Here is a 12,069-nt window from a genome sequence, read left to right on the forward strand (position 1 = left end):
TTTTTCACGGAGGCTGGTCATTCTGTGTTTCCTCAAGCGATGAATTTAGGGTAGCTGAATTAATCATTCTCTTTGTCCAGCCACCAAAAAAAGTATGAATGAAATTCGTACCTCTCTTGTTTTTGGAAGGGGGTTTCAACAGTTTGAGAAGGGGAATCGAGCCGTTGGGAATTTCTGCCCAATGCTTTCGCAGTCGCATTTTGTTTGCTATTCAAATTCAGTTTATCTGCGAGTGCTGAAATGGACAGTTGAATCGAAGTTTTTGTGTTTTTTTGAGGTTGCGAGTGCCAGTTGGAAATATTTATGAAGTATTTAAGTGTTGAACAAACTGTGATTATGTGATTTTGAGGAGACTGAAGAAAACACAAAATTTTAGTGATGCAATGGGAGAAACAAAATTGGTTAGTGAAGTGTTCTATTTCTAGCAATAAAAAAACGTGAATTCAAAGAGATTTGTGTGAATTAATAATTATGTTTCCCGAACTTATGAGATTACTTTTTTTGTTTGAAGTTTCTGGTGTTCCTTTACTAGTTTTGGTGGTACATAGCAATGGCTTAATCTTTTTCAGCTGATGGAGGTTAAGAAGTTGAAAAAAACTAGAATGGCTATTTTCCTAACATGAGGAAATCATTATTAAGGTGACAAAAAAAACTCTTGGATTACTTAATGGTTCACATAAAAACAAATTTGGCATGTTGAAGGTCTTTGGATCTATAGATAAAAGATTTTACGTTATTCATCATTTTACAAAATAAAAATCAAATCAATCTCTCAACAACTTGGTCTGGCTGGTCTTTATAGCAAGATTCTAACTTGGTTCTAGGCGTTCGAAAGCATGATTGGTGAATAGGAAGAATCGTCACCAAAAGATAATTTTTTGACGCTCATCAAGTAAAAGTATCGAAAATGAACACTCCTCTCCTCTCTCGCGCACGAGTTCGATAAAAGGAATCTCAAAAAATCATCATCATGATTATTCGGCGGAACATCTTTTTCACTACCACACTTGCAGGTGTAATAGAATTCGTCAATTAACTGAACTGTCACTTTTTGTAGATGGGCAATGTGTGTAAACAAAACGAAATAGATTAATTTAAGTGGTGCTAACAAGGAGATTCATGAAAAATCTTCAACTGATTGATTTACTCTGAGAAGTTCGTGAGCGATTTTTTTTCTTTTTTTCTTTTTTGCCTTCTCTCTCTCTTACGTGTGTTTAATAAGCTAAAAAAAATACGCCACATTTTGTTTCAAATTTTTATTGCACTATCCAACTATTAAATATCAAGAAGCAAGTAATAATGTTGCCAAAACTACGTGTTTTTGTTAAAATAAATTTAAATTTTGAAATTAAGGTATCATTTTTTAAGAACGAATTTTGACAGCTCAGGAAACCTTTTCATGACAACTCAGGAAAGCTTAGCTTTGTATTTAAAAAATTTGAAGTGTTGTATTTATCGGCCCTAGTTTAAATTCAAAAAAAAAAATCAATAGATTTATAGAATTTTTTTCTGAGCTAACAAATATCCAAAATTGCAGAAAGTTTAAAAGTTCCCCATTTGTCTCAAGAGATCAAATAAGGTAACATTTAATTGATATAACGGTAATTTTATTTTTGTTGGAATTTCCTGATTTTTTTTTTGAAAATATTTTTAATTTTTAATTTTATTATTTTGAAATAATTAATTTTTTATAATATTATTTTTTTTCTCCAAATTACAGCCATTAAAGAGTTATTTTCAAGTAAAGGTTGTTGAAGGAATCATTCCTGATCATTTGTGGGCCAAGTTTGTTTAAGAAAAACATTAAAATCTTGATAAAAGTATGCATCAATCAAAATAATGTTTTCAACATGTTGTTTGTAGGAGCTTTTAACATATCGCGATTCATTTTTCATTTTAATTGACTGTTTCCAGGTTCTATAGCCGAAAGCATCATTGCAGCCATTGCTCCAAGAGTTAGTGAACTCACCTCCGACCTTAAATAGTAAATTGTCTATTTCTAAAAGTATGATTTCAGGAAGTTACTTAGAATTAATTTTAAATATTTTTGAAAAATCGGAATCATTTCAAATATGTTTAAAAACCTGAAATCGACTTTGTCCATATTTTTTTAAGCTCAAGAGTTTGGACTTCTGAAAAAATGTTTTATTAAAGTTTTATCACATAAAAACAATGCTAACACCAAACAATATTTTGATAATTTTATTCACAGGATCAAACAACCTAAACTACTTTAAAAATTCAAGTCGCTTCGTAGTAACTTTTTTGTGTGATAATTATGTTTTGATAAAATTGTAAACAGAAATTGATACCGTCATCTGGGCGAATCGGAATTACAGTCTGAAAAGGGATAGCAGAGTTCAGAGCACTTAATGGAGCACGGCAACCAAGGAAGTTGTTGTTTTCTTATTCTTACAATTTTAACAAAAATGCAAAAGTGCAAAAGCACTGGTTGATGTGTAAAGGTTTTAAATTTGGAAATGGGTGTTCACATTTTGTTGTGGTCTGTTCAATCCGAAACCAACCAGAAAAATAAAAATATTGTGCTCTGGCATAGTTAAAACTTTTACTAATTGCAATTGTAATTCTTTGGGATATAATAAAATAAAAACAGTAAAACTTGTACTTTTTCGTACAATTTTCTAGCAAAGTTGATACTATTTTTTGGTGATTTTTTTTAGTAAAAAGTATTTTCTTATATCTTACATACCCCCAATATAGTTTCAAGTATGTAAGCTGATTTCTTTTCATCGCATTGCTAATAACTCATCAGGATCAACTCGGATCTTCTTGCACCCTTCGACAAAGTTGTAAGAAATTGAATTTCATAGAAGAATCTCTGTTGCCAAAATCCTGAAGCGATGTTTTTCCCCATACATTTTCGCGATTTTCCCCTTATTAACTTAAACGATAAAAAGCTCGAACTGATTTGGCTCAAAATTTGCGCAGTTACTTATACAGTGGACTCTGTCGTTGTCGATATTGAAGGGACCATCGAGAACGGGAGTTATCAAATTATAGAATGAAATATCAAAGCAATCTATTTGGAGGGACTGAAAAATTTTTTGACAGCTGGAGCAATATTGATATCAAGAAGATCGACAGCCAGAGAGTCCACTGTAATAGAGCTATCTAAGCCTGATCTCACACACACTAGCACACCATTTGTTTTGCTGGATGGTACAAAATTTAACCTCACTTTTTTTCGTGTACGTACACGCAATACATGCTCACGTAGATAACTCTATGGCCTAAAGAATCGAGCCAGGGGATATCTCTTGAGATTTAACAATATTTCAACTTTTCTTGTCACCCTAGTGCGGATTTAAATGTGTTGCCTAAATTGGATTATTTTTGACAAATTAAATTTTGATTAAATGCAAAAAAAATGCGAAAGTTTTTTTGCATTTTGTTGGTCATTGACATGAATTTCTGAACTGACCTCGGCTGTTTAAATATGTTGGACTTAAAAAATGCTTTTATTTTACTTTTAAGTATGTACAACTCGAAAAATCTTAATAATTTAAAAATGTTCGTTTTTTCAGCTCCACATACTTCTACTAGGTCTTTGCTGCCAAATCTCCGGCGCCGGACGCATCTCCTTCCCGGACAGTTCCGGCCGTTCCGCCGAGCCTAGCTCCCGCTCAACCTCAACCTCCTCTCGCCAATCCGAATTCGAGGGCCGCAGCATCCGCGGCGGTTCCTCTCAAAGCCACCTCCGGCCGGAGTACAGCCGCTACAACGTTTACGAGCACGAACAGAACGACTTCCGACCACCGTCGACGACCACGCCCCATCCGTACGGCAGCACCACGAGGCAGGTGTACAATCCGAACGCCTTCTTCAATCGACTTCCGCCGTCCAAGAATGACGAACCGATTCAGGCGGAAGAGGAGGACGACTATGACGAGGAGGAGGATGGGGTGATTTTGGGCACGGAACCGCCTCCGTCGTCGGAGAGACCTTCGGCGGATTACAGCAGTGGGGGGAGTAATGGTGCCAGGCCGGTTGCCTTCAACAACCTGTTCTACGGGCTTCACAACGACAAGTTTGCCGGATTTGGGAACCTGTTTGGGGAGGATCGACGCAAGCACAGATACAAGTTCAAACGGCGAAGACCCGGCCAGCCGTGCATTCCGTATGATCTGTTCCTGAACAAGCTGAGAAGTGGTCGCGACTTCTACGGGAACCGGATCGATCCGAAGACGTTGATTCCGCCGCTGAACCTGGTGCTGGCCGATGTGAATTACTTTGCGCCGCATAATAACTACAATGGCCAAGGTGGAGGTAGTTACGCCTCGGACACGGCTTCGGACAGTACTGGAAGTAATGGTGGAGCAGTGTTCAACAACCACTTCTATGATGCCGTCGGAGGTTATCCCTGCACCGGGGGTTACCAGAAACCTCATCGACCACATGGTGGGCCGCTTGGGTTCTTCGGACAGGGCGGTCTCTTCGATTGGACCTCGTCTGCGGACAATATTCAGAGCGATGAGGGTGGCGGGTCGTCCAACAAGCCTGCAGTGGTGTTCAACTTGAACGATGCCATTGATTCGGTGGTAAGTTGTCTTGATTGAGGTGAAACGATGGGGGTCTCTCTGGGTTCGTGTCTTTGTAATGCTAATCAAATTGGAGGGTGGGAGTCTCAGCTAAAGTTATCGTTCCGAGACCCAAACCAGGAAAAACCTACATCTGCCAACCTCCACAATTATTTCCTCCCTTTTAAAACCCTTCAAATTAACCGTAGATTAAACTGTTCTCCCCCTCAAGGCCACCAACTGGAGACCGGGTGAGAGCTTCCAGATGATGATGAAGGTGATTGCGGAGTTTATCTCGTCGGTGGCGGGCGGAGGGGGCGCCTTGCCGATCGCGGATGCCGGCGGGGCGTTGGTCGATGCGGTCGACACGGTGCGCAATGTCAACAAGGAGTTTGTTAGTTTATTTTCGGGATAGTGTTAAATAAAGTTTTTGAAAAGTGATAGTTTGCGGCGATTTTGTAATAAAATATCACAATCCAACAATGTCTACTATTTTTTTTTGTTTCTAATCAACGATCTTGGAGGTTCGAACTTATCTATTTATATTTGTACATAGCAATTCAGATTTTAAAGCGAAGATTGTAATACGAAAGGTGCACGCCCGAAATGTCGAAATCGCGCAGTGGTGCCATGTCACACATTTTTTTGAAACGTTGGTACCACTGCGCAATTTTGACATTTCGGGCGTGCACCATTCGTAAAACAATCTTCGCTTAAAAACCTGGATAATCGCTTTGAAAAAAACTGCAAAACTCCATCATTTTGTTCAATCTAAAACGGCTTGTCATTCTCTGTCCACGATTTCATAACTCAATTTCCGTAGAAACTTACCCGAGATTTAAAAATATTTACACAGCAGCGTGACAAAGCTCCCAAACCCCGACACGAAACTTCCGAAACAGTTAGATGACGTGCGCGCACTCAACTCTACTCTGCAAAGGTCATCACGCTGCACCACCACCTAACGTCAACTATTGTCTATGTTTTGCATTGGCGCGATGTGCTCCACAACCCTAAACATGCCCCGGGGGTACGCGTTATCGACCCTTTGCTACCCTCAGACAGTATCCCGCCAGAATGCCGTAACGGCTGACCTAGGTTCGAGCTCTCGTTGACTTCCGCTTTTTCGGGAAGTTCTTTCGCACAATGGTTTGTAGATTGGCTTTTGAATTCGGAAACCCATGCTTACGATAACGCAGTAGTTCACAATTCTTTCCTTTCAGCACCGATTCCGAGTGACCCAGCTGAACGTTATCCTGACCACAATCCTTCTGCAACTACTCCCCAACGTCAACTGCGCCAAGGTGACCTGGCCGGCGCTCGAAATCCAGTCGGACAACTTCTTCGACCCGCTGATGACGTCCTTCTCCAAGTTTCCCTTCCACGACATCTACGAAACTCCGTCGGATTGTCTGCTCTGCGGCCAGAACAGCCACCAGCAACAGTCACGTGTCCCGTCCTCCAAATCCTTCCGCGAGTGGACCAAACAGATCCAGCAAAGCGTGGACACCAGCACCGAGGAGGGTCGTAGCAGGCTGTGCGAGTTCCTGGCGATGTTTCCCGTTGGAAGGGGCGGCGATGAAAAGCTTGGTCCCGGTGGAAGGAGACGGTTCTTGCCGCTCAAGCTGAGAAAGCTGCTCAAGTACTGCAGTGCAAATCATTGAGCTTGCTGGAATAAATTTGGAGCTGGTTGGCGGTGTGACGTGAAGATGGCGTGTTTATTGTGATTGATGAGAATGCTAAAACAATGTTGAATGCAAGGTTGCGTTCAAGGCGTAACTGATTGTGACAGTTTGTGATAATCACGTGCCCTGAAATCGTTAATCAAGGGTTTTATGATTTAGGGGAAACATACCCATTTTAATCACTCTAAGCCGTTCGACCAATTCTCATCACTTTTGCGGTTTTCCACACTTAAATCAACATTTTTAAATACTTCAACAATGGAGAGTTGCTTGCTTACTTTTATTTGAGCTATTTGTTACATTGGAACAGTCAAAAACACTTTACGAAAGCTTTGATTCATGATCAAAGTGCTGATAGGCCGATAATAGAAATAGGCTGAGAAAGGGTAGATTTCCCCTATCTCAATCGGAAATAATTTGATCAACAATTTCAGGGCACGAGATGTTGTGCTTCTGACAGTTGTCAGTTGTTTTAACTAACAAGATCAGATAAGCTTTTCCGAATGCAGTTCCATTCGAATTAGCGAATTCGCTCTGTACTAGAATGCACTAATTTATCAACAAAAATGCACTTTTCGAACACAGACATGTAGTTCACATAAAGAGAAAAACTAGTTCACTCAACCCCCCAACTGGTAAATTTTTTGACACTTTTTAGTTTGTACCCCGTTGGCTTGACAAAGTCAAACTAAAGAGTGACTAACTGTAACTTTTTACACGGCGCTTTCGCACACTATCAAAACAAAAGTTTTGTAGTGTGTGTGAACTCCGTGTAAAAGGGGTGTGAAACTAAGAAGTGTCCCCGTTCGTTTGACAACAGTTGGTGTCAAACCATCGGGGTTTGAGTGTTCTGAGATTACTCAAACACTAATCTCAATTTGAAATACCTAAAACTTGGTCACTATTGCGACTCGGCATGTCAAAAAGTCGAAGTTACAAGGTCTTGTGAAATTCCGATTAAAATTACAGGGTTTATGATATAACTACCACAGAAAAACAGACGTAAATCAATGAGCAATTTTATCAAAAATGTATCAATCACTAAACACTAAAGCCATCTACATTGAAATGTAAGCACCGAATAAAATGTTTTATAGTGTGCGTGCATACAATTTCAAGCAACTGTCAAATTCGTGTAAATGAGGTGTGGTAAATTCACAATTGGTGAGTCTCTGATCATTCAAAATGACCGTTAAATTGTAGATTGAACGATTGGACATTTAGTTACGGAGAGTCACAAATCTATTTTTTGTATTACGTAGTAAAAGAACGCTCACAAGATAATGCAAAAATATATGAAAGCTTTGATTCCAGATACTTGCATTGCTGGCTTTAAAACAAAACAACATATTGTCGGAAAATTAGGAAACGATATATATTTCCATCACGCACCTAATGTTGGCATATCAGCATTTCGACGTTCGTTTACAGCTTCTAAAAAGCGTTTTAAGCCCATATCGAGCAATAAATAGCTTTATGGAAAGTGAGCAAGCACTTTTGCCGGCTTCGAAAAAGTACATAAATATCACTTAAGTGGTCATAACTCGAGACAGGGTAGCCAGATCTTCAATGTTTTGGACTCGTTGGAAAGGTTTTTTGATTACCTAACCAACGATGGGTCGGATGATGGATCCGGACATCGTTTACATACATTTAAGTGAGATCCGTCTTCAAAAAAGGACATAAATATCACTTAAGTGGTCATAACGCGATACAGGGTTGCCAGATCTTTAATGCTGTGGACTCGTTGGAAAGGTCTTTCGATTACCTAACCAACGATGGGTCGGATGATGGATCCGGACATCGTTTACATACATTTAAGTGAGATCCGTCTTCAAAAAAGTACATAAATATCACTTAAGTGGTCATAACTCGATACAGGGTTGCCAGATCTTCAATGTTGTGAACTCGTTGGAAAGGTCTTTCGATTATCCGGACATCGTGTACATACATTTACGTGAGATCCAGCTTCAAAAAAGTACATAAATATAACTTAAGTGGTCATAACTCAAGACAGGGTTGCCAGATCTTCAATGTTGTGGACTGGAAAGGTCTCTCGATTACCTAACCAACGATGGGTTGGATGATGGATCCGGACATCGTTTACATGCATATAAATGAGATCCGGTTACATGTGAAAACACATTTTTATACATAACTTTTGAACTAGTTATCGAAACTTCAAACAATTCAATAGCGATGTATGGGACCATGAACCAAGTCGAATGCAACCGGTTTGATCAAAATCGGTTCAGCCAGTGCTGAGAAAACTCAGTGAGAATTTTGGTCACATACATATATATGTATATGTATATATATACATACACATACACATATATATGTATATATATACATACACACACACACGTACACACACACATACACACTCACAGACAGATGAGATTTCAAAAAAGTTTCAGCTTGGTTAATAAATGGTCCCTTAGTGAAATTTCAGCGAAATTGGACGAGGAAGTAAAGCTAAGAACAAGATTGTCCGTTCGACGCAGTGGTGAACGCAGAACGCTGTGCCAGTTCGATTTTTCCATCAACTGTCAGTCGAACAATCTGCAGGGGTTGCTTCGATCAATGGTCGATGACTGGCAGACTATAATGACAGGCGCAAAATTTTGCGTTTGCGTTCAGGCCTGACGGACAATCTTGTTCTTACCTTAAATGTCGGTTCCGGCCTGCTTGTTAATTTAGGTCATTAGGACATTCCAGTTGTAGAAATGGTCTCCCAGGAGTTGGTACAGACAAAAAGTAACAAAACAAGCTTGCTTTGGTGGAGTCGCTACACGGAGAAAAAAGAGTTCCCAAAATCGTGAACAAGCTTTCATGAAAATGGGAATCACGAACGAAGTTTTCAAATTCCATGGTACGATTTTTAAAACGTTCAATGGGATTTGAACACTGCTCGTGGTTCCCATTTTTATGAACGCTTGTTCACGATTTTGGGAACTATTTTTTCTCCGTGTAGGCGAGACATCTTTGTTTGCAGTTATATCAAGGTATTTCCACTACATTTTCACTACTTTTTAAGCTACCCAGTGTACGAAATTTTTTAGTATGAACTCCAAATGCGTAACCAGGGGCACTATTAAGCAGTACTAATTTTAGGCATTCATGGATTATTCTAACGTCGATAATTTCCATGGCCTCGTTCGTTCTGGAAACTGCTGTTGTATACCTTTAGGATTTTCTGAATTCATATTAAGCAAAAAAAAAACTCCCCATTCTCATCAAAACTACTTTATTCACTATCTACAACGCCCCTGACCAGAACAACTCTTCTTCCCGACCAGCTCCTTCTGGTACGTGTTCAACATCCGCTGCATCCCCTCCACAAACTGCAAATCACTCTGTTTTGGCGCGGACACTTTCGGCGCCGCACTACCGACCAGTTCCGAAGCCGGACCGGAAGCCGCTGGCGGCGCCTGATCCGGATACATGTAATCGATGACGCGCGCTATAGTCTTCGAGATGGTCCTCGCCGGATCAACCGGTTGCTGCCCTTGGGCACTGCTTCCGACCATTTCCGATGGGGCCGCCGGAACCGAGATGAACTTGTTGACCGCGTTCAGGAAGGAGTTGGCAATTTCCCGCGGGTAGACGCTGGATGCGACCGCTGGTTTAGCGGCGGCACTTGCCGCCGGGGCAGGGGCACCAACTATGGGACTGGCGGGAGCGGCCTGTTTGATTTCGGCAGCCAGGCTGGAGGCGGACGATGCCGTGGGGTCCGAGTTACGACCTCGGGGCCGAGGTCGCTGGCGGGGAGCCGGCCCTCCATTGCGGTTGCGGCGTTGTCCTCGTTGACCGGTGCGGCGAACCGGAGTGCACTTGTCACAGGTGCAGGGTTCTGATGGGGCTGGGGCAACCACGGGACCAGCCGGAACAGGGTCGGAGGGAGCGGTTGACGTGCCGGCACCTAGTAGGGGGTGATGTGTTCGAAAAGGGTAAAGAGAATCAGTCAGTAAGTGAGCGAGTTAGTGAATAAGTTAGTGAACGGGTAGTGAGTTATTGAGTGAGTTTTTCGTTAAGTAACATGGAAAGTATGTAGGGGAAATATACCCATTTTAAGCCTAATAAGTGGTCGTGTTTGAATGATGCTGGATAATCTGGAGTGTTCCTTGAAATTTACTAAAAACCAAGTACACCAACGAGTAGAGCAACTTTTTGTGAACATTTCTATTTATTTTCACTTATAATAAAATTTCTGCTGTTCCTATTTCAAGCATTTAAAAAAAATATTTCCAAAATGCATTCTAATCAGTCGAGTGCATTGGGCCACGCCCATTTTCCTATTATCAGCTTAGTTCTTTTTTTCTTCCAGCGCTCTTTTGGGTCTGCTTAGTGCTGCCAAAATTGGTGAAATTTTAAGCGAATTCTCACGAAAAGTAGCATTTATAGAGAAAGTTTCCTGGCATCACTGGCTCACTCCAACAGGCGCTGCTGGTGGTGTTGTTTGCCCCCTTTGTTCATTTTTTTGCCTTCGCTTCTCGCTCGGTTTTCTTCAGCCTTCGATTAGAATGGGTAGTCAAAATTCAAACGTCAAAAGACTTGACGTGTTTGTTTTTTTAATGGCACTTGCTAATTATTTACATGTTTTGGGATATTTTTCAAGTGAGTGACTAACTAATGTGCAAAAGAACATGTTGCCGGTAGTTGGAAGCAATTTTATATCTTAAGTGCTTTGAAATCGTTAGCACAAGTGAAAAGATATTGATGGCTACTTTCGTTAAGCAGTTAACCTCTGATCTTGCGTGTGGATGTGTGTGCCACCAAATTATGAGAAATGGTCTCGCAAAATAGAAATTATGATCAAAAGTGCATTAAATTTGATCTTTTTGGCCAGTAAGTGGCATACATTTGCGTGCTTGCTCGAGGCGGTGCTGTTGCTGGTAAGTTTATAGCCTTAATTGTATTTTTGGATTTTTAATAGAGCATCAAACTCTCCATATGACGAAGATAGGTGTTTGATTAGAAAGCGTATATTTCCCCTACATAGGAGTGAAAATCAGTTATTAAAAAAACAGAGTGACTCAGGATGACTTCGTGCGTGACGTGAGTAATACGTGAGAGAATGAGAGTGAAAGTGGGTATAACTAAAAGAAAAAAGGAATAGGTGTACATGTAAGAGTAACATGGGTAGTATGTAAGTGAATAAAATTTAGAAAAAGGATTTTTAATATTTGTTAGATTTTTGTGTAAGAATTTGGCTTATGTTGTTTTGATCCATGTTTTTTTTTAATATGGAAGCATAATAATTTAATCTCTATGTATAAAAGAAAAGTATAAGGGAGAAATTTCTTTAAACTTAATAAAAAGGTCAAAACCGTTTAAATTTCAATATAAGATTTATTAATGAAATCATTGGAAAACAGTAATTTTATTTAAATATTATTAAACATCAGCTCATTTTGTCTTTGGCTTTTTTGTAACAATAAAACCAACTTTAACAAAGGTAAATATGAAATAGACATAATTTACTACAATTTAGATGACAATGAGGTTATATCTTTATATCGAATTTACACAAAACAAACTTATAAAGAGCAAAAATCAAACAAAAATCATTGAAAAAAATATCCAACAATCATTTGCTCTTCTCTCATTGGAGCCACCTAGTTGCAAATGAGCGCACTATTCACACAACTGTCAAACGCGTGTTTGTAAGCTGTGGTGAATTCAAATTAGAAGTGGTGAGTTTCTATTCAAATCAACCGTTAAATTGCTGACTGATGTGTGTTTGAACAGATTTACCTCTTTTTCTCAGTGAGGGTACTTAACATAACACTAACCTATCATCGGATCCCGGTAGGCAAGCCTCGAGTTCAGATTCTGCATGG

At 39.9% G+C, this 12,069-nt stretch overlaps 3 protein-coding genes across 4 annotated transcripts; 2 read left to right on the plus strand and 1 right to left on the minus strand.

Moving 5' to 3' along the window:
- Positions 1–233: 233 nt before the first annotated feature.
- Positions 234–4,979, plus strand: LOC120413914 (uncharacterized). Of its 2 annotated transcripts, none has more exons than XM_052710484.1 (3): positions 234–401; positions 3,546–4,559; positions 4,748–4,979. In XM_052710484.1, the coding sequence occupies exons 1-3, from the start codon at positions 384–386 to the stop codon at positions 4,805–4,807; spliced, it is 1,092 nt and encodes a 363-aa protein (XP_052566444.1). In that variant the 5' UTR covers positions 234–383; the 3' UTR covers positions 4,808–4,979. The 2 variants fall into 2 exon arrangements, with proteins under 2 accessions (XP_052566444.1, XP_052566443.1); XM_052710483.1 differs by having other exon boundaries at positions 4,771–4,979.
- Positions 4,980–5,310: 331 nt separating this feature from the next.
- On the plus strand, positions 5,311–6,215 carry LOC120413918 (uncharacterized). Its single transcript, XM_039574892.2, has 2 exons — positions 5,311–5,687; positions 5,762–6,215. The coding sequence occupies exons 1-2, from the start codon at positions 5,685–5,687 to the stop codon at positions 6,200–6,202; spliced, it is 444 nt and encodes a 147-aa protein (XP_039430826.1). The 5' UTR covers positions 5,311–5,684; the 3' UTR covers positions 6,203–6,215.
- Positions 6,216–9,480: 3,265 nt separating this feature from the next.
- On the minus strand, positions 9,481–12,067 carry LOC120413915 (uncharacterized). Its single transcript, XM_039574889.1, has 2 exons — positions 12,022–12,067; positions 9,481–10,148 (listed from the first exon to the last, which is right to left on the minus strand). Exons 1-2 carry the CDS (start codon positions 12,065–12,067, stop codon positions 9,481–9,483), a joined length of 714 nt encoding a protein of 237 aa, XP_039430823.1.
- Positions 12,068–12,069: the final 2 nt, after the last annotated feature.

The sequence above is a fragment of the Culex pipiens genome, chromosome 3 (genome assembly GCF_016801865.2).
Source record: "Culex pipiens pallens isolate TS chromosome 3, TS_CPP_V2, whole genome shotgun sequence".
Taxonomy (NCBI): Eukaryota; Metazoa; Arthropoda; class Insecta; order Diptera; family Culicidae; genus Culex; species Culex pipiens.